Source organism: Solea solea, chromosome 6, assembly GCF_958295425.1.
Source record: "Solea solea chromosome 6, fSolSol10.1, whole genome shotgun sequence".
In the NCBI taxonomy this organism is placed as follows: Eukaryota; Metazoa; Chordata; class Actinopteri; order Pleuronectiformes; family Soleidae; genus Solea; species Solea solea.
In genome coordinates this window covers 1027148-1050270 of record NC_081139.1, presented here as the reverse complement: position 1 = coordinate 1050270, position 23123 = coordinate 1027148, and the positions used below count along the sequence as shown (strand labels likewise).

Here is a 23123-nt window from a genome sequence, read left to right as displayed (position 1 = left end):
TGTGTGTGTGTGGCAGATGCTTCCCATAATCACCGGCCGTAGCTCTGCTTCGGTGGCTCTTCTCATAACAGATTCAAATCGGTAGCAAGGGCACCTCACTGTTTGTCAGGGGGAGAAAAAAAAGGTGGCTGCAGGCTCAGCGGGGGGGCGGGGGTTTCACAGCAGAAGAGAAAGGCGGTTTGTGGAGGGAAATATGGTGATGAAGAGGCTTTTGGATGGAAGGGAAGTGGCAACAAATGTCCAGAGAGAGTGCAAAAATCTGTTGACGGAGAACACGAGCTGTTAATGAGAATCATGTGGAGTCGGAGGTTTTTATACCAAGTACCACCTGAGAAAATAACAGATACTTAAGTATTTAACCCTTAGAACACTTTATATATCGGTTTAAACATACAGTAAATACAGAGGCTATAAGGATGCAAAAGTGCAACATAGACAGTCTTATATCCTTATATATCCTTTTTTCAGCACAAGCTAAACAATCTGATGACATTTGTTTTTCATTTTTATAAACTTTATAATCAGAATCAGAATACTTTATTAATCCCATATAAACACACCTAAGCAAAATGACTCAATGACTCGTTTTCATGAACAAAAAAGGAAAAAAAAACAGTCTAATTTTGTGACTTCTGCACAATTATTGCTACTTTATATCACGACTAAAATGCGATAATAAAATTAATCATAACTTTGACTAAACAACACATAAGAAGACATTTTTTAAAGCCTGAATATGTGACCTATAACCACACACACACACACACACACAGGATGTCCATATAAGGAGTTGTGTATTATTAATATTATGGTAAATTACCTTTACACACTCTGATCAAAATTCCTCACATACCCTGGTTTATACAGTACAACAGTGTTTCTGATTTTCCCCCAGGTACCATCAGAGGAAGCTCGCGTACCACTTGCCGTACACGCACACACGCTTGAGAACCCAGGCCTTAGATGAATGCACTGCATGGACAGTCCACACTGAACCACATCTACAGTTTGTGTCATATTACAGATTTACATGGTTACAATTATTACTTTACAAACAGGGTTAGGGTTATAACCCTAACCCTAACCCTAAACCCTAAATATGAATATGTATATGAGCAAGGGCAAGAGAGACAAATGTCTGCCACACTGCAGTAATTATATTATTTATTTTAAACTTAAAGGTCCAGTGTGTCCAATTTAAGAGGATTTATTAACACAAATGTATGATTATGTTTGTAAAATTGTTTTATATTAAAAACAGTATGTACAATCATCTGGACACTTACTGAGAAAAAAGGATGGACAATGAATATGTGAGGTGCAGAGATTTGGTTTTTAAAGGCACAGAATGTTTCTTGTTCAAGGTTAATTATTAAATCCATTAGCATCCTGGGGTCAAACGGTCTAACGAGGGTGTAACAGGTTCAAGGGGGCATTTATTCTCTTAATGACCTGCCTCTGAAACAGGGTGAGAACTGCACTGACAGGGACTGACTATTTATTTGGTGGCCAAGGTCACGTTTCCTTTAAACCCGCGACCTTGATCCCTGCTCATGGCGCGTAAAGGATGCACTGTGCGAGGATGATGACGATCATCCAGTTGAAGTATGGCCTCACAAACCTGCTCTTTAACCAGTTCCTGCTCCACTGAGGTGGTGACTGTGACACGAGGAGCAGAGCAGACTCTCGGTGACCGTGTGGGCAGCTGAGCGTCGACAGAAGCATCCCAAAAGCCTCCTCCACACTGGACGAAACTGATATTATCAACTCAAGCTGGAATCCAATCATTTTACTTTGAGGGAGATCAGGTGAAGTGCGAGTAATATGCTGGGAGGGAGGAAGAGAGGCAGGGAGGGGGGGGGGGGGGGGGTGACACACACAGGTTCAGGGGAATCTCGTCGAATTACTACAGAGGATCATTCACCCTTGAGGAATCTCAGGTCGTCCTTGTGAAAGGCTCGTCCCTCTCTCTGTGTGTGTGTGTGTGTGTGTGTGTGTGTGTTCGTGTTAGGACTCTGATTTAGAAAGACTTGGCATCTTTTTCTTGCATCTTCCTCCCAACTTTAACCACTTCTACCTCATCATTTCCGGGCTTTGAGACCTCTGGTCCTGACAGGACCAGTTTTCACACCAGCGGAGGTCCTCAAGAGGCGACAAAAACGAGTACACACACACACACACACACACACACACACACACCTCCTCCTCCTCCTGCATTCTTGTCTCCTCCCCCTTTCGAACAAGAACCCTCTCCATCTCACCCCCGCCCCTCCTCCCCCTCCTCCTCCTCCTCCTGCGTCGGCGCGTGCTCGTGCTCGTGTGCGGGATGCAGTGAAGCCCGCTGCGTAAAAGTGTTTTGGTGATGATGGTGATGTGGAGAGGGTGGCGGACAGCGCCATGATATTACCTGATGTGTGAGCCGGCACCAGCCAGCGCTGCGCTGAGTGTCTGCAGCCCTGGAGAAACCCCCCTCCTCCTCCTCCTCCTCCTCCTCCTCTTCCTCCTCCACCCCCTCCAACTGTAATATTTATGACAAAACGGAGGCAAATTATTCTGGTCACGTTTTTGGCTGACAGCCGGCTGTCCCGGAGAGCGCTGGAGTGAATCCAGCGGTCCAGTGGTGGAGCGACAGCGCAGCGCGGCGCACAGACACCTGCAGTAGGATGTAAAGGGGGATTCCCGCTCTAAACTGGTAAGTTCAACACTCTGACTTCACATCAGACACTAGGTTTTTATTTCTGTCATGCTGAGCATTTGCTTTTTCCTCTGAGACAAAATGCAAAATGGAATGAACGCAGCTGCTCTGTCTGTGGACAGTCCACACATTTGTTTAGTGGACTGTAGAGGACTACAACAAGCTCGGACCAGCTCTTATGAGGAGCCAGGAACCAGCCTCCGGACTTGAATCCCCCAGCATCCCATGATCATGTTTGGCTTTCTTCTGATGTTCAGTCAGAGCCAGACGACCCTGAGGGAGAGGAAAGAAAAGTGATGATTACTGCTGCTCTCCAGTCACATGGACACAGGAAGGTGCTGGGTTTCATCATGTGTGCGGCTGCAGTTCATCAACTTAAATCAGATTTAATGTTATCCCATGTGTGCATGTGATATGTTCCACTGTCTCAGATCCCCGTGAGATCTGGACTTCAAAGGACTGGGTTTTTTTTAACCTGAGATCCTCTGCGTTTATTTGAGTCCACAAAGCATCAGTGGAAACACGGGGAAACAGTTGCCCCATCTCTGATTTTATGAGATTCTTAAAGCTGGTGTGACCGAGCAGCACAGAATTCATAACGCTGTCTTTTTTTCCTTTTTTCTACCTCAAGTTTCCTCCAGTGCATGAATGCAGTGATGCCTTTGAAGTCTCTGTACTACTGTACAGCTGCCTCCTTATGCAACGTGGCTCTGTGTCTTCACATGTTGTGAAGGTTGTTTTGAACATGGCTCACACACATCCTCGTGTGTTTGTGGGATGGATTCAGCCGCTTCCTGTCGACCACTTTGGTGCAAAGCCACAAATTCAGGCGCTTATTGATTTCATGTCAAACGGCTTCTTGTTTGCATTCGTTGATGAGCGTCGTAGGACGGACACAGCGGTGTGCTTCACTTCAAGTCATGAATCCAATTCTCAAGATGTTTTGTTTCTTCAGCTTCTGTAATCGCCTCTGTGGGTTAATTATAACTAAGTAAAAAATTATTTATTACTTTTGTGTTCACTGCAACGCTTAATTCCCCTAAATTCTGCCCCTAACTGAGTGCTATCCACGTGTCGATGTATTGGATTGGCTGAAAATACTAATGCAGTGCTAGAGTGGCAACTTCATTTAAGAACAACCATCAGGTTTTAAGGTTGCAGCCTTGGAATTCTAGGTATCGTGTGAGCTCGAGCAGCGGTCGCCTTTGGAATTAGATTTGTGTCGATATTTTCAAACAACACTTTTCACGATGCAAACTCGTCTGGAACTCGTTCCCCAAGTTTTCCCCGTCGACGTCCGTCAAAATAATTGTAATTATCTAACGTTTGTCAGATTCTAAACGTTAGATACTTACGATTATTTTGTCGGATGTCGACACTCGGGGGAACGAGTTCCAGACGGACAGTGACTCCAAGCCTGTGAGCTGTTGCTCCACAGGTCAGTAGCCAATCAGCAGGCAGCTTCCTAAGGCCCGCCCACAAACAAAAAAACCATGGGTGCAAAGAACAAATATTTTTGAAAATATTGTTTCCGCCTAAAAACCTCGGTCTCGTTTTGCTTCAAGTGATCCAAATGCAGGAAGCGGACTATGACGCAGGGCATTGTGGGTAAACACAACCAAATCATACGCCCGATTTGACGCAGCTCCATGTGGAGGAAACAGAAGTTGTCCTGCATTCACCGACAGATGAGCCAGTTTTCTTGGTCGTTGTTTGTCTCGTCTTCTCCTTCAGTCATTCCTGATGCAGCGCCGCCTCAGGCGAGGAGGGGAACACGTTATTCAAAAGGTTCGGGTCGTTTGACTAAAGTGCAAAAGTGTGAAAGCAAACTGGGACCGGCTGAATGTTGCAACCCCCAATCGTACCGAGTCTAGCCGACGATCAGGTGTGACCCACAGACTGGTACCGGTGGTCTAGACTCTATGTTGACTAAAAACTAAATGAAATGATGAAAGTAAAGTGCAGGTTTTTTGTCCTGCAGTTAAACAGTGAACCTGTCTCACCTGTTTCCGCTCTGACGGACGACAGTAGAGTGTTTTTACCTTCAAATGAATATTTCTGATGCGTACAAACACGTGTTTTACTGTCGTGGATCTCAGAGAGAACATTTCTTTCAACAAACTACCGTTTCCATTCACTCTCGTGGCAGCACCGCGTGTGTGTGTGTGTGTGTGTTTGCCTTGCATGTGGGTCATTGTGTGTTTGTGTTGCTGCATGTATTTATAGCGACGCGTTGATGCTTCCTGGTGTCACTCGTCAGATGTCACACCATAGTTGTGGGAAGTTGTCGTTTTGTTTCTTGTTATTTGCCTTTTTGTGTGATAGTTGTTCAGAATGTTGCTGGAAGAGCTCACATGCTTCATGTATCTGTGGGATTCATTGCCTTTTATGAATCAGTTGTTTTTTTGCTTTTTATTCTCTAAAGTTTGTATTTTACTGGGAAGAAACTGCTTGTGTGCCCTGTGGTTCATCTTTTGGTCACTACTCTTGTAAAGCAGTAATTGAGCCATTTTACTCACAGTCTGCACCTTTTCCTTTGAAGTAGGTGAAAATCATTCAGTTGCTGCGTTTGAAAGAGGGAAAGATACAAATGTGGAGGATCCAGAGATTTACTGCAGAGTTTGATACACACGAGAGAATCACAAGGGAAGATGCTGCAAAGCTTGCAGGATGTTGACAAGTTGATCAGGTGGGAAGTGAAAGGAGAGTGGAGACTATATACTTATTGGCCACTTTATAAGGTACACCTGTACCACGGGCAGGTAGTAACAAGACTGAACACAGACGATCATTTTGGTGACTTTTTCACCGCCCCCGATTATTCCGCTGCTTTCCGGGGCCACGGACATGTGTACACTTCATTTTGTGACAAATATAATGCAAGAAAAAACCAAATGAAAACTCAAAGTCCTTCTGAATCCCTGGAGTGCAGATGTGATGGACCATGACGCTAACTTTATTCTGTGTGTTTGCAGCGTCGAGCGCGACTCACAGGAGGAAAACAAACTCTCCAACTGTGCAATATGAAAGGAGTCAATCGCCTTTTTGTTAAAAGCCGCAAGGTTTTGGTTTGAAATGATTAATAATGAAAACAAGGCTGAAAGGTTGATGAATACCAACATGGACGCTGTTTTTCCATCACCAGTATCCACTTTGCAATCAACAACAAGTACAAATTGGTACATTTTTGTCAAGCCATTATCATAACGTCTATAATTTTGCTTTTAGCACATCTTGAATGTCATTTATTAGAGTAAATAACAGCATTTCGTGAAGAGAGTGAGAGAGAGAGAGAAAGAGAGAGAGCGTGAGTGCACAGAAACAGAGGACGGGGGAAGGAAGATTTCAGCATAAAAGCACGACGCAGGATGATTCTGGAAAAACAAACCACCGGGAGAAAATAGATCATAAATCATTAGAGGAGCAGTGTCATAACCTATCAGGAGCCGGGAGACGGGTGCAACATGAAAGAGACGACGCATAAAGAATTGATTGACTCACAGTGACCACCCATCTGTAGAGCAGGGATATGGCTGCATTCTTACTTATGAAGGTGTGATTTTAATACATTTACAAATACATTAGTTGATGCTGCTGTAGCAGAACTGACAGATATTACAGATTAAGTGACTATCTTTTGTGTTGTGTTTGTGTTTGTGCGTGTGTCGTGGCCTGAGACCTCTTGTCTGTTGTGAAGTGGTGATATTACAGTTGACTCTTGGTGTGCTGTAGATAAATGACATGAATTGAACTCTAATTGCCTTCTCCAGTGAAAGAGCTTAATCATTTCATTTGAGGAACACAACTTCAGTGTCTTTTTTATCAAGAGGACCCACGCAGTTCCACCTACTCTTTGGCTAATTGTATTGCCTTTAAATCTATTTTTTGATCCCCTCTCTCTCTCTAAAGCCTGATTGTCCACCTAACCACACCTAACCCAACAGGCTACACAGCTCCTAATACAGGGTTCATCTCCTGCCTCGACGACTGCAACGTCCTGACCTGTGCTGTGAAACCAGCACAGATGGTTCAGAACGCGGCGTCTGGTCTTCAATCAGCCTAAAAGGGCACATGTCACGCCTCTGGTTATTGCTACCCTACGAAGTGCTCCATGGGTCTGCTCCCACCTTCTGAAATGCTCTCCTAAAGGCTTTTTTTCCCCCCCCGACTGCTGCGTTCATCAAAGGTTTGTCGTCTGGCGGTGCAAACACCCAGCACATGACAATCCAGACTCTTTTCCTGTGTCGTTACGAGCGCTACCAGATCTTCAAGAAGCTCTTGACGATCCAGCTCTTCCAAGAGCATCTTCTGTCCTATAGCACTTACCTTACCGCCGTCTTCTTCTGCACTTGGATCCACTTGTGCACTCTCACCCTCTCTGTGCTAATCTAGTGGATTTCTTTCCAAGACTTCTTCTCTGTAGCTTGTTCCTCTTTGTGTAAGTCGCCTTTGATAAAAGCGTCTGCTAAATGCTTCAATGTGTGTGTCCACGTAAAACTCAGGCACTTTGGTCTTTGACCAAATCCCATAATCCCATTAAGAGGAGAAGCAGAGTTTCTTAAATCAAGAGACCGTTTCGCTTGAACGTCTGATATAAAATAAATGATTTTGACCACTGGAAACACGACGGAGGTGTGGTTTAGTATGAGCTCATCCATGTCCACGGTTTATGGATCACAATGAACCATGAAGAATATTGATAATTATCATAGTAGAATGTCGGATAATTAAATATTAACTTTTGCTCCAAAGAAACGAGTTATTTGTGGTTTGAGCAGAAACTTCTGAAACATCTGAAAGGAATGATGTAATCAGACAGACAGAGTCAGGCATCATCTCCGAGGCCTTCATTACTGTGTGATGCGTTTCATTTTGGTCTGTTTTATTGTGTTTGTGTTTTGTAATTGTAGAGCACTTGGATTGAAACTGCTAAACTGCTCTATAAGTAGAGCTTTTATTAAAAGCCTACTTTATATAGTCCAGCTATTCCCAAACTTAGGAATGTCTTGGCCCATTTTAAATTCTGACCAGGTGACGACCAAAACACCAGATTAAATCACAACTCTGATCAACACACAACACGACAGGATCAAGTATTTACAACCAATTTATTTATTTATTTCAAAACCTGCCAGAAACCAACTTTTTTCTGTTTCAATCATATTTAAAGTTAACACGTTCATGGATGATTCAAAGTGTGTTCCATTTGAGAACATGTGGCCACAGGTGGAAAGAGTACTGAAGTATTCATATCAAGTAAAAGTCAAAATGGGTCAAAGGTCACAAATTCAAAGTCATTACGGCCAATTCACCTGTTTTTTTATTTTTTTTTACTCAGTAACGGATGTGATATGATTTAAAAGTACAGTAGAAAAAACACGCTTCAGTAAAAGTCAAATTACACATTTTAAAAATGACTTCACCAAGTACAAGTACACAAAAAACCTCCTCAATTACAGTAGCGTGAGTAAATGTACTTCATTACTTTCCACCTCTGCATGGTGAATACCTCACTAGAGAAAGAGCAGCAATAATGAAGGAGTTCTCGCACAATGTAGAGCTGAACTTTCATCGAATTAAAGCAAGATAATAAAAATAAAACACTGATGTGACTCCCTCCTGAGCCACAATAGACCCTGCATCACTCGTTAGTTAATCTCATCTCATAATGATTATGTTGGCATGTGCACATGAGCAGCGGTCACATGCTTGTCCTGCTCAGCGGTGGAGAACTCCTGCTATCACGCAAACAGCCGCTGATTCTCAACAGAGTGGCATTAAAGCAAGCGCTCACCCCACGTTTTACATGCAACTGTGAATTCACACAAAAACACTTGAAAACAACACACAGATACACACGTCTGTGCTAATCATAAGCAGTCACTTCACAGCAGCACATGCACGAGAAGTGGCTGATGTATAATAGCAGTGTAATGAACACTTTTCCATGCGTGTGTATTCCGTCCCATTGCATTGTCTTACATTCATTAATGGCAATCATAGCTATTCTGTTTAACAGGCCAGCGCCCGCTGATGTCCTCGCCGCGCTTCCTTTCAGCCGCTTTCACACTTGATTTTCCCTCTTGTTTTAAGGGGGACCGGGATTGCGCTGGCAGCATTAATTAGTGCTTATGACGGGGTGGTGCTTGTAATAGCAAGATTACAGGCCGCGGATGTCATCGCCGGATATGGGATGCAGATGGGTATCTTTTAATGTCGGGCGGCGATGACGCCGTACACCCTGTGGACCCGGGCCGTGTGGAAACCAAGGTCTTCTTTGTGCACAGAGCTGTTCCTATAGATTATAGACTGTGATAATTGACTGGCCTACTATGGTTATTGATGTGCTGGTGACAATAGATGGTGGGGCAGGAGTGGGGTGGAGTGGGGTGGAGTGGGGTGGAGTGGCTCAGTGGTTAAGACCCTACCCTGTGTGCGAAAGACATCATGGTCACAAGTTCGATCCCACCCCTGGCTGATTGTAATCAATTCCATTGTAAGTCGCTTTGGATAAAAGCGTCTGCTAAATGACATGTAATGTAATGTAATGTAATGGGCACATAATGACTGCTGGACACATGAGTTTATATAGATATACACATGGATAGATACACGGGAGGCAGCCTGTTCACTTAGAGTCTCAGAATAGAGTGTCCAGAGACGTGTGCAGATATTACACAGGGTAAAAGCACAGCGCCATGTGCTGCTTGTAAGATGGATGGTGACGGAGGGGAGGAGGAGGAGGAGGAGAGGAGGAGAGGAGGAGGCAGCACAACTATTCAAAAGAGAGATGGATAGAGGTAGTGAGCAGGGAACAAACATTCCTCTCCAGCAAAGCATACGACTCAGCATCCATTTGCACACCCCTAAGCCTGCCTCCCTCACCATCCATCACTCCCTCACCGTACCTACCTCCTGTTTTTCGCCTCGCTTCCTGTTACCTCCTTTTTTTCTCCCCCCCGAACTCAGATGGGACTCAGCAGTTTCTTAAGCACACAAGAATGTCATTCTCCTCGGACAGCAATCCATCTTTCCACTGAGAGAGAGAGAGAGAGAGGGTATGAGCAGAGAGCTGAGTGAGAGCGGTGTGGGCTGACAGCGGTTGTCTCTGTGTGTGTGTGTGTGGGTGGGTGGTGATGATACACTGATACACTGTGGACTACACGGTGTGCCTGAGTGTTCAGTGAGCCTGAGAAGAGTTACGGTCACTCATTTATACGTGTTTGAGTGTGATTGTGTGATTGTGTGATTGTGTGCGCCTGGCCTTACATAAAGAGTAGCCATGTTGGTTATAATGCTTCCAGAGTTGCACGCCTCTTTAATAAGCATCATGCCTCTTTCACGCTAAAATGAGTGTGTATAAAAAGCCGATTAACACACCGTTCCCATTGCTCGTGGTTGGTTTGTGTGACTTGTACAGATAACTTTATTTATCCCTTTAGGGTAATTCAGTTTCCACAGTTGCACCACTCCACACACACAAGTATTCATCATACATGGTATTTGGTAGAGAATGTTAAAACATACAGTAAATACAGAGGTGATAAGAATGTGCAATAAACACAGTTTTATGTCCTTTTTTCAGCACAACCTAGACAATCTGATCTGACCAACTCTATAAACACACCTGAGCAAAAACTACTTCAAATGTTTAAAATCAGATTGAATTTGTTCAAATTTGGAAATACGTCACAGTTCAAAGTTCACTTGATAAAAACAAAAGAAAAACGCTTTAATTTTGGGACTTCTGCACAATTATTGCTACTTTAAATTATGACTAAAAACTGCATTTGTGAAAGCCTGAATATGTGGCCTATAAACACCCCCCCATCCACCACCAGGATGTCCATATAAGGAGTTGTGTATTTACAAGTGTGATTACTTGAAGCACTTACTTACTTCTAGCTCTTGTTTGTACCCAAATGTTGAAATGCACTTATTGGAAGTCGCTTTGGATAAAAGCGTCTGTCAATCTGTCATTTTGGTTGAGACGGTTTTTGAACAGACTTTAACAATATGATTTATGCTGTTTCTGTCCTTTACTGCCAGACTGTTGAGCCAGCAAGTAAACGATAAGGTGAGGAGGCTCTCAATGCACAATAAATATACTCCAGAGGAGTTCATCTGACGCAGCAGATAAATCCTTTGGTGGCCCTGTTTGACGACCAACTCTGTATTTTGTCAAATTTAAGTCGACAATGTCAGCGTCCTCACTGTGAATCACACCGAGCTGAGCTTTCTAAAGATCTATGTCACGGTGGCTCTGGAAACACAGAGCAGCTCAGTGACTGTGTTCCACTCATGACTATCTTTTACTTCAGTGCCTCATTCAAACTTAATGATATCGAGGTGGTCATGAAACAAAGTTAATATACATTAAAAGTGAGCGCTGTCTCAAGTTGTAAAAAGGTAAGGTCACTAAAACCATCAATGGCCAGAGGTTTCACATCCGTCCATCCATTCATCTTCTACCGCTTTATTCTCCACATGAGGGTCGCAGGTGACACTGTGCTAATCTCAGCTGACATAGGACGATAGGCGGAGTCACACCCTGGACAGTTCTCCAGTCCATCACAGGGACACATAGAGACAAACAAGCATCCACTCTCACACCTATGGTCAATTTAGAGTGTCCAATATTGGGTGTCTTTGGATTGAACCTGGAGAAAACCCACACACACACAGAGACAACATGCAAACTCCATGTGTTCTGACCGCGTCTCGACCCAGGTCTTCTTCCGCCCGCCTCTTCACATTGTGCCGGAAATGACATCAGAATTTGCATCATTGCCAATAATGAACCAAACAAAGAAGACGCAGGTCTTCTTCCAAGTAATGAAGATCAGACCCAAAACAGATGAAAACCCCACGTGTCATTGCTGCCCTTTGACCTGGGGGTAATAAACATAGTCTAGTTAATGACCACTCAAAGCTGCTGTACACTACAGTTTTCCCATTCACCCATTCACACCCACTCACTCACAAATTCATCATCCATGTGCAGCCCATTTACTCTGGCACATCTTGTCATACCCATTCACAGCCATCAGCAGCAACGTGGGGTGAAGTGTCTTGCCCAAGGACACGTCGGTATGACGACAGACCTACAAACCGACGACTCACTCGGCCTCTGATGACCAAACCTTTGTAAACCAACAGTATTGAGTGAGTTTACTTCTCCTGATGTTGCAGAAACACCTCAGGTTGCTTTGTGTTGTTGGTTATTCCAGACTCGGCCACAGACGCTGTTGCCCAGCCGGTGGCAGCTTGCTGTTTGCGCTGCTGGATGAGTTGAGTGGTAAAATTAAGCCTTTGATCGATTGCCTCATTGCAGACTTTGGGAATACCTGAGGCGGCCATGACAGTGTGCAGAGTGCTGCATGCACCAGCATCATCATCGTCTATGTTTCTGATTTTTCTCCCCCCTCCTCCCCCTCCCTCTTTTCTGTCTCCCTCTTATGTATCAATTTCTTACCTAAATGTCAACTTTCACTGTCGGCGCCCATGGATTCAGGGAGCCAAGGCTTCATTTCAGGTCCAACCATTTTGTAGTGACATTTTAGAATTTGACAAGGGGCAAAAAACCCATCAAAGGAGAAACAGATAGTTATTTTCTCTGTGGATAGAAACCTGAATAAACCGTAACACAATGCAGCTACACTGACGACAATGCCCATGGATGTCATTTAAGGAAACATGTGTTAAACGTGTCATTCTTCTTTTTACAATCTTACTTTTCATTCAAAAGTGATAGACTTGTAGACCTGGTAAAGGTAAGGCTGGAGATCCTGGGAAAATTGTTGGAGCAGTTCAAAAGTCCAAGAACCTTTCTTCAGAAACCTCTAGAGCACAGGAACGTGCAATGCTTGTTCATGAAGTTCTGTTGGTTTCACATGGATTCATGTGTTCGGGCCGTTCAATATAATTGGATGGTGTTTTTACAGGCCACGGGAAGATGATTTTAAGCAATACAGTAAAAAAGAGACCGTTTTTTTCTGGCCATGGGGCTTGTGAGAGTCAGTTTTTTGCAGAATAATCTCTGCCTCGGAAATAGTTTCTCACTACAAAACCTTCCGAGTCGGAGGATCGGTGAGGATCAGTGAGGATCGGCGAGGATCGGTGAGGATCCCGCACTTGTAAGACAACATGCTGGCTTGTGAGGTGGAGTCACGTTTGCAGCCACGTTGAGATCACGCATCACATGACCTCTCTTCAGCAGGAGCTCTCACGAGTGTTTCTCCACCATCTCATCACTTAAACACACGTGCTCACAAAAACATGTGAGCAGTGATGACGTGAACCCAGGCTAAATTTAACCTGGTTTAATCTCTGCAGGTTGAGCAGTGCTGACTTTGTCTTTTTGTTTTTCTTCTCGATAAACCTGCTGTTGTTTTCCTGTTGGTGTTTCAGTGACTGTCAGCCCCGTCCTGATTGGCTGAAGGTGGATCAAATTAGGCACGCTGGAAATGAGATCTCAACCTGCGATGTGCTGCAGAGGTGTTTTTCCTCGGGAATGAGGAAAACTTATTGTGCAGCTGAAAATCAACGTCGCGTGAACTCGACTTAAATGAGAGAAAAAGAGAGCAGAAGAAAAACAACAACAACACAATCTCTGGACTAAGCACAGGGACAAAGAAATTGCAGCTTAACTTAACGGCGACCTTGTTATCCACAGAGATGCTGCATCAATATGTTGATTACACTTTTGAAAAGTGTGTTTTTCTGCAGTTATCTCGGACGACATCCCTCAGATCAGTCCATTTATACGTCGTCCTCCTCCTGCTGGGGTCCAAACACATGCTGGGCCTGTTTGTATTGAACCTTCTGTATTGTCAGTATAATGTTGGATTTCCTTGAAGGAGACGCACTGTAGTGCATAACTTTTCAGCACATGTTTGTCCCATTAAAACCATGTTCATACGATGCTGATTAAGCCAATCAGTTCCACATGACTCTCTCTGGGGTTTTTTTAAGTGGTATTTATATCTTGTGTTGCCTGACAACTGCACTGCATAGATGAGGCAATAGCAACATTGTGCTAGTAAAGCGAGTCAAAAGCTTCGGAAACGTAAAAAACCTCCTTGTGAGTTTGATGGGATAAATCTTTCTGATTTGCTCTCGCCTGCCACTGCGCCGCTACTGAACACAGATTATGTTACATCATTTCTCCAAACACCAAAGGTTACACTCGGCACATAGATAAGAAACAGGATGTTGTCTGGGTTAAAAGTGTCTCTGCTGTGAGTCTTTGTGTTGGACGGATCCAATTTGTTCTCTGTGAGGAAAATGTGCCATCGGGCGGAAAAACATGTAAATAATCCATGATTTCTTAGATTATCTAAACAAACTTTATACACAAATTGCCGGAGAGAGGAAATGGCTTTAAAAAAAGAAAGTGAGAGAGAAAATGAAAGTCTAACACTTTGAAGTAAATCAGCTGTAACACTGTGGACACAGCCTTGACAACCTGACACGTATAATAACCCTGACAGCAGGGTCCAGGAAGCTGTGCAGCCTCGGATGCTGTCAGTTTGTGGGCTGTTGTTCTGGAGTCATGCACATAATTAACAGTATGTGTATCACTTGGTTTGATGGGATGGATGAAGCATGTACAGACGGACGGACGGAGCTTTCATTGCGTGTAAATCTAAATCATAACCACTTTTCAATAATAGGTGATAGATTTTGGTAAAAAGAGTTGATTCTGGGTCATTTCCTAATATAACACATGTTGTATTCCTTGCCTGGAACCCTGGGGCTCAGTCCTCTCCCCTTCTGTCTGACGTGTCAATGATAGGATGGGATTTATTATCTAATGTGCAGCTATTTTCTGTAGCCACAACCTAAGGCCTTCTTGCACCAGCTCGTTGGCTGCACCAGCACAAAACACTGATTGGAAACGTAACATTTGTAACCTCAAAGTTTTCATTTTCTCTGAAAGATCCGGAGCTTGGTGGCCATTAGAGAAGATCCTCCTCGTCCAACACCTTGTCTCATTTCCCTCTTCCTTTGCTCCCTGTAAAAATCCATAATATTGTGATTTTTTTACACCCGTAGGTCAGAGTCACAGCTGCTCACATAAAGTGCTCCTGACATTTTGTCTTGCAGTCAAACCACACGCACTGAGCTCGTCTCCGTTTCTGTCTCTCGTATCTTGTTCATCTCCTAGTTGGTCAGTGTCCATTATCACAGGACTGATTATGGCTCATTGTTTCTCTTAGTCGTGGAATATCATAAATGAGTCTTGTTGAAAGCCGTTTCACCAGCGCCCTCATCCTCTCCTCGTGTAATTACTGTCGGGACAGTGAAGACGACTCTCTTGTGTTTGATGAGACCGATCACGCCAGAGGCTGCAGGATGATTTGGCTCATTTGTGGAGAAAGAGTGACATGATTGCCTGTGACTGATAAATCTTAGATTATCATCGACTGATTTGTAACTTTAAGTTCTTGCGCACACACATTTATTGATGACTGCAGTGCTTCAAACAAGATCTCGCTACCGTTGGTCAGTGAAGTATTGACCTGAGCTGTGATTGGCGTGATTAACTCTCAAATTTGAAATGTTCTCGTGATCTTCTGTTGTGACGTGATTGATTTTGATGACACATCTATTTACCAAGCTCAGTGTGAATCTCACACACACAACACATGAGTGAATCTAGATTTAGATCATTCTACCGGGGACTCCTGGAATCCTGCATACCAAATTTCAACGGCATTTTTAATGCTTGCATGACGGCTGCGGGATGTGCTTTCAGTTAAGTTTAAATACTTCTGTAATTCTAAAATAGAGAGAGTAGAACAAACTATTCTCTAAATGAGACCGTCTCCGTGACAGGACGAGATCGCGAGTGTGTGCTTGTGTGTTTGTGTGTTTGTGTGCTTGTGTGTTTGTGTGTTTGTGTGTTTGTGTGTTTGTGTGCTTGTGTGTTTGTGTGCTTGTGTGTTTGTGTGCTTGTGTGTTTGTGTGTTTGTGTGCTTGTGTGTTTGTGTGCTTGTGTGTTTGTGTGCTTGTGTGTTTGTGTGTTTGTGTGCTCCCTTTCCTCTGGCGTCGTAAACTGGCAGATCGATGATGCTTTAAATCAATGTTCGAGCAGCACCACAAACCCCATGGAACCCATTAGTGGATTATGATAGACCACTGTTCCACATCGAGTCCTGTTCTGCCCGCAGGTCTTTTCTACATGACAAAAAAAAAGGGGAGGGGAAAGGCGGAACTGTGAAATAAAACACAGAGAAAAGGGCAAACAAGAGTGTGAGGACAAGAGCTGTAGCAGAGGAAAGGTTGACCCTGAAAGGAAAACACCTGTCGCTCTTCCTCACTCAAGGAGGGAATCATTTTCTGTCCCACTCGATGCAGAGAAAAGACCTTTTCTCAAATCAACAAGCACTTGATATGATTTCTTTCCCAGGCACAGGAGAGCACCCAGCCAGACACGGATAACATGCTCCACATGCAAAACAGTCTGTCTCAGCCAGTGAACTGTAACACAGATCACAGCAGAAGGGCTTGTGAAGGTTGTGGGATAGCAGAGGAGACGGGATCTGGGGGGGGGGGGGGTCTTTCTCTACTAGCATTGTTTATGTGCCACTCTTTGTGCATCATTGATCCATTCATCTTCATTACATCTCCCTCTGAGAACTATTAACTGCTGCCACCGTCACTTGGGCGCCTGCGACGTTGACGTGCACCACACGGTCTCTCGAGCAGCCTAACAATGTCCCTGCCACCTCTCTTCTAGGAGGTAGAAGCTGACACTTACACTGCTCGGGGGGGGGGGGGGGGGGGTCATATTGTGGTTAACTGGATTTGTACGGGCAATAATTGTCATTGTAAATCTCATTATTACACACGGCGTGTGTTTATGTCTGTCACTGCCAGCTTAATACAGGGTATGATTGTTTCTTGTATGTTTGTTTTCCGGCCCATGTTAATACATGTTAGTACATGTTAGTACATGTTATACACGTTAATACATGTTAGTACATGTTAATACATGTTAGTACAAGTTAGTACATGTTAATACAAGTTAGTACATGTTAATACATGTTAATACATGTTAGTACCTGTTAATACATGTTAGTAATACTGTGTGCGACGACTCTTGCCCTTGTACCTAATAACGTCCAGCATGAGACACTCTGCTACAACTCGTCTGTCTCTCTTCAACTGTCCCTGCCGTTGTTTATGCGAGGGCTGATGTTGTCTAACTGCCTGAGCTCAGTGAGACTTCATGGGTCATCAGCGGCAGCTTGAACTGCACCCCATGATTCCACTCGACTGCCAGCATCTCTTTCACCTCGTAGCTTCGCCTCACTTGTGAAATCTGACACGTTTGACTTGTACTTGTTGTACAGTGTTATTTTTGACAAAATATGAGACAGGCTGGCGACTAAACTATGCAATCTTTGTCCTCTGTGTGTGTGTGTGTGTGTGTCTTCCCTTCATAGAAATCACCCACAGATCGGGCCGTAATCGAGACAAGGAGACAAGGAGACAAGGAGACAAGGAGAGACAGAACATGGTGAGGGGCGGTGGTCACTGTTGCTATGTATGAAGGAGAGCTGTCACGTCAATGGAGACCGAAGGCTATCGTGACCTCCTGGAGACCAGCGACGGTCAGGGGGTAGACCTGTTGGATGGAGGGGGTGAGGTGGGAGTGGAGGAGGGCTGGAGCACACCGTACCCACTGGGATTCCAGGTGTCTTTGACCACCGTGCTGATGCTGGAGCTGGTGCTGGGCTTCAGCAGCAACCTGACCGTGCTCGTGCTCTACTGCGCTCAGTCCAACCTTGTGGATTCAGTCAGCAACCTGGTCACGGTCAATCTCCACGTGCTGGACATCCTGGTGTGTGTGCTGTGTCTGCCACTGACTGTTGCTGTGATCCTGCTCCCGGCTAATGGAAGCGGACTTGGCAGTCTGGCCACTTTGTGCTGCTTTCACGAAGCCTGCGTCACATTCACCAGTGTGGCAACGGCAGTCAACGTACTGGTGATCAGTTTGGACCGATACGACATCTCGGTGCGTCCGGCCAGTCGCCTGCTGACCCCCCGGCGCGCCGCGCTGCTCCTGGCAGCCGTGTGGGTCGTGTCTCTGGCCGTCTTCTTCTTGCCTTTCATAGAGGGGGACTTCTTTTCTTCAGCGGCTGAGGACGGTGAGGATGAGGAGGCAGAAGGGCAAAGTCATGAGCCCGAGCTCACCACCAGACTGAGTCCTATTTTTTCCTCCCTTTCGCCCTCTTTATTACCCCCCAGTCACCCGTCCTCCCCCTCACACCACCTGCCTCCAGTGTGGCAGAACAGGACACTGCTGTGTGTTGGCGGGCAGGGCTATCACACAGGCATGGCCATGTATTACCATTTGTTACTGCAGGTTCCCTGCTTCTTCATAGCTGTGGCCGTCATGTTGTTCACCTACTCCAAAATTCTACAGGCTCTCAACATCCGCATAGGCTCCCACATGATGAGGGGTAAACGTACCAAGGACTCCACCTGCAGGATACGCTGCAGGAGGCGGAGGAAGAAGGACCTGAGCCTGCCCGTAGAGGCCGTGTCCTCGAACCAGAACCAGAACCTTGCCCATCCTCCTCTCATTCCCTCTCCGACACCAACGTCACCCCCACCGATCTCCTCCATGCCCCAGGGGATTTCTGACAGTGGAGCAACAGTCACTACCGTCAGCACCGCTGCCACCACCCCTATCGCGACCACCCCGGCCACCCCGGCCACCCCGGCATCCCCAACCCAAGCTTCAGCTTCCGCCTCAGCGCAGACCCATGCCACCTCACCGCTGCCCGCCTCCTCCATGGGCGTCCAGGCGTCTGTTTCTGCCATCATCGCGTTGAGGCGCGCTGTGCGCAGACACAGGGACCGCAGAGAACGCCAACGCCGCGTCCTGAAAATGTCCCTCATCATCATCTCCAGCTTCTTGGGGTGCTGGGCCCCTCTGTCCGCGGTCAACATTCTCATCCTGTGTCTGGGTCCCAGCGACAGCCTGGTGCGGCTGCGTCTCTGCTTCTTGGCGATGGCTTACGGCACGACCATCTTCCATCCCCTGCTGTACGCTTTCACCAGACAGAAGCTGCGCCGGGCCCTCAAGACACGCGTCAAGAAAAGGGTCGTGTCCCTTCTGCAAGTGGACCCAGCTGTCAGCGGGGGGACAGTTATTCATAACTCGTGGGTGGAGGGAGGAGCCCAGAGGAAGAGCCGCAAGCCACGGGTGGAGGCCAGCGATGGCACTGATCGATGCCTCACAGAGGCCGTGAGGGAGTGATGTGTGTGTGTGTGTGTGTGTGTGTGTGTGTGTGTGTGTGTGTGTGGATTTAATGCTGGTGATGGATCCTGTGTTGCAGTCATGACTGTGTGTGAGAGAAATAAGAGGCAGTTTGTTTACAAAGGTCAGGACAAATCCCGTGACCCCAGGTCCCATGCAGATATGGAGACAAGTGAGTCCTGAGCTGTAATTAGAGGCAGCGTCCCTGCACACGTCCTCATTAGTCCACATCCTGACTGACAAGGTGGCCACTGTCTCTCCATGGCTACTGGAAACTACTGGAAACTAGCGCGCACCGCACCCCACGTGTAGAGTTAGGGTTAGATAACAAGAAACACACACACTCACTCGTGCGTGCACTTTAATCTTGCATGTGCATGTGCTTATGCACACACACACACACACACACACACACACACACACTGATCTGTGAAAGCACACCAATATCTACCTGCACAAATACTCTCAGTGAGGAAAATAATCATCATAAAAATCAAAGAATACAATTCTCTTTATTTCCCTTTTTTTTTTTCATGCCTTAATTGAGTTCTTGATCTATTCTCGTGGTGCTGGACGTCGTGCTGTATGTTTACAACGATGTATGAGATACAGCAAATGAATGCAAACGTTCACACACAAAGTTTACAGGCTCAGAAGAAACTGCATCAGAAAACTGCAAAAAGTATTATTCTAAAAAATGATTTCATTTCCAATCAGCACCATGTCTTACAAGAATGTGTTAAAGCTCTAAGGCATGATTTTAGTTTTTTAAGCAACAGTCATGATGGCATAGATGAGGATATTTGTACGATTGTGTTTACATGTGAGCATATATACACAGTATATATATGCATGTGTGCGTTTGTGTGTGAAAGTGTGGGACAATACATAAAGAAGAGCGCGTGTCCGTGGTTATGTGCAATAAAACGCGAGCAAAGCAATGGCGGCAACAAGGATGTGTACAAAGACCAATGTGAAGCCTGTGGTTCACAGCAGACGGCCACTGGGGCAAATTGTAACTATGTGTATACGACAGGCCACTGTAATATTATACTGATATTGTTATTACTTAAGCTTTCAAGTGAAAATCAAAGGGCAATATTTTGTGACAAACGTCATCGTAGCTGCTGCAGGTTTAACGAGCAACTCAGACCATAGGAATCCAACAATCACAGACGTGGGACATGTCCTTGTGTTAGCACTTTGAAAGACTGCAGAGACAGTGTGTGTGTCAGCATCTGGACTGGAGGTCCTGGACGTGTTCCTCTCTATAAATCTGCATCTGTCTTTCTCCTCAGGGCTTCATGTCTCATTTCCAGATATGCTGGACGTGAAACACTCACCAGTCCTCAAAGAGCGGTTGTGTTCTGGGTGTTACTGTGTAGGAAAAGATACGACTCGGTTAGTAGATTCAACTTTGCACGGGCTCCGGTCTCGGCGAGCTCGCTGGGCGATGTTGTCCCTCATCCTTGCCCCTCTTTTACACTTACGAGCCGGATAAAGACGATACTTTGTGTGTATTCATGTACATTTTTCAGGGATGTAAATATTGACGTGTCTGTTTTGAGTTTTAGAATTACATTTTTGCTTTTGGATCACAATCATCTGCCGGACAGAAAATCAAACATTGTGATAAACTCTGTGTGAGTTGGAAGGTTTGCCGTGAAGAGAAGTTTCATGTAAGTGTATTTGTGTTAAACCTGTTTGTGTGTGTGTGTGTGTGTGTACACTGTACTGTACTTTGATAACCATGTGTATAGAGAAGTATTAGTATTGTATAAGATTTATATTATGTGTTATTGTATAGAACAGAACCAAATCTGTATTAAAAATCTTTACGTCTGCTCATATATAAAATCATTATAGTGTTTTTGTATCATGCACTTTACCTGCTATGTCATTAGAAATTTGAAACACTTGTGTGCTCTTGCCTCTGCAGTAAGAAGACCCGGGTTCACCACCCTGAGTTGAATGTGCAATATAGACTTCCTTATATATCCTTCCTTTCATTTTCAGCAACTATATAAACACACCTGAGCAAAAAGTTCTCAAAATGTTAAAAAATCTGATTGAAATTTGTGAAATTTGGAAATACGTCACAGTTCAAAGTTCACTCGTTTTTAGGAACAAAAACAAAAGAAAAACGCTCAAATTTAATGACTTCTGCACAATTATTGCTACTTTATATCACAACTAAAAATGTGATATCAAATCAATCATAACTTTGATTCAACAACACATAAAAAAACACATTTTTTTAAAGCCTGAATATGTGACCTATAAACACGCACCCTCAGGATGTCCATATAAGGAGTTGTGTATTATTCCCACGGCGAATGACCAAGGGTGCACCTGCGGCACAGATCTGTGTACCGCATGAGTAATAAGGGTTAATCCAGGTTCTCCAGTTTCCTCCCACAGTCCAAAAACATGCAGATTTTGGGATTAGGGCAAATTGGAAACTCTAAATTGACCGTGGGTGTGAGAGTGAATGGTTTGTCTCTCTATGTGACCCTATGTCAGCTGGGATTGGCACCAGCAACCCTCAAGTGGAGGATAAAGCGGTAGAAGATGAATAGATGGATGCAACACTTGTCTCCCTTGATCACACATATGCCACTTTTGTCACTTCCGAGACATTCGAAGCTACATAAAAATATTAAGAGGGAACATTTTTGGACTTAAGATGAAAAAATCCCTCATCCTCGCATCCACTCATGACAGTCTAAATGTGTTTCTCTTTTGTCCGTCTGTTCCCGTTTCCTCTGATCCCTAAATTTAGAAACTCCGTCCCAGATACTTGAAGTACTTAGTGCTGACGATGTGTCACTTTGATGTGACAACTGTGCTAATCACCATCATGTAGAGGGAACTTGCTCGTCAGGTAAGTGTGTGTGCAGGCTGCTCGTTCTCTCTTCATGTTCATGCATCTTCTTCTTTTTCTTTTTGAGCTGATCACACTGAATACATGTGGCGTGGCGTTTGTCTTTCATGTCTTACTGATTTGCGCAGTGAACGCTACACAGAAGAATCCTCGATAAGCTCATCAGTCTCCTCCCCTTTTTTACATCACTGTTTTCCCTCCCTTGGTTTTTCTTCTTTTTTCACTCTGCCAGTCTGCATCTCTATCTTGCTCTCCCTCTCCCTCTCTCCCTCTCTCCCTCTCTCTCCCTCTCCCTCCCTCTCCCTCTCTCGTCTCCAATCCACTCTCAGGCCTCCCAGAACAAAGCGAAGAACAGCTGCAGTGTCTGTGAAGGAAGAGAAGTCACCTTGGGGGTGAGACAGAGAGAGGGAGAGAGAGAGAGTGAGAGAGGGGAGAGAGAGACAGTCACAGTGTGGAGGTAAGATTAGGGAGGAAAAGTGGGAAGGGAATCTGGCATCAGGACATTGTATGACTAATAAGGGAACAGTACTGCATCACTGCAGAAGCCTATTATAAAAAAGAGAGAGAGAGAAATATCACCAGTAATGACAATGTTTTCTCTCAATGACAAATATTTGTGTCAAAAGGTCGAACATGGAAAACAATGACATATTTAAAGTCTCTCTCATGATTTTGGGATTTATCTAATTCAGCCAGTAGTGGCTCGTGATGAAGTGCAGAAAATGTCCACGTCAAAGCGTGGACGAGAACGAATGCACTCGTCGGTGGCTGCACTTGCAAAGGCCTTCAATTTTGATTTGTGCAATCTGATGCTGTGGTGTTGAATCGATTTCTTTTTGTTGTTCAAGGAGCAACGTGCACCCGTACATCAATATTCAGGTGTACTGCTGGATGTCACCTACATGGGCTGTTCTAAAAGACACGATAATCAAACTCAGCCTATGGTGATGCATGTTTTCCACTCAGGCTCTGAGGCTATGACAGGATGCTCACAGGATGCTCACAGTAGGTTTGTCATTTCATTTTTTTAATCTAGGCCTCCATTTGTTAATGAGTGACAGAGTCACAGTGAACAGAATGCTAACCACACACTATACAGCAACCCCCACTATCACGTCAACCAGCTCTTTATGATCGCCAATGGCGCCATCTTTCGTTCAAATGCTGGAACTAAAGCTGAACACGGGCCAAAACAGAACATTGCAATTCTTTGTTGTGTTTTCTACCGCCGATGTCATCACAGGTAACGTTGTCTTTTGTACAGTTCA

At 44.8% G+C, this 23123-nt stretch overlaps 1 protein-coding gene across 1 annotated transcript; it reads left to right on the top strand.

Moving 5' to 3' along the window:
- The first annotated feature begins 2313 nt into the window (after positions 1–2313).
- On the top strand, positions 2314–20828 carry LOC131460241 (G-protein coupled receptor 22-like). Its single transcript, XM_058630549.1, has 2 exons — positions 2314–2692; positions 17149–20828. Exon 2 carries the CDS (start codon positions 17274–17276, stop codon positions 18969–18971), a length of 1698 nt encoding a protein of 565 aa, XP_058486532.1. The 5' UTR covers positions 2314–2692; positions 17149–17273; the 3' UTR covers positions 18972–20828.
- The last annotated feature ends 2295 nt before the right edge of the window (positions 20829–23123 follow it).

Excerpts from the sequence above, each read along its gene's own strand:
- LOC131460241 (XM_058630549.1), top strand. The coding sequence starts at position 17,274 with ATGGAGACCGAAGGCTATCGTGACCTCCTGGAGACCAGCGACGGTCAG.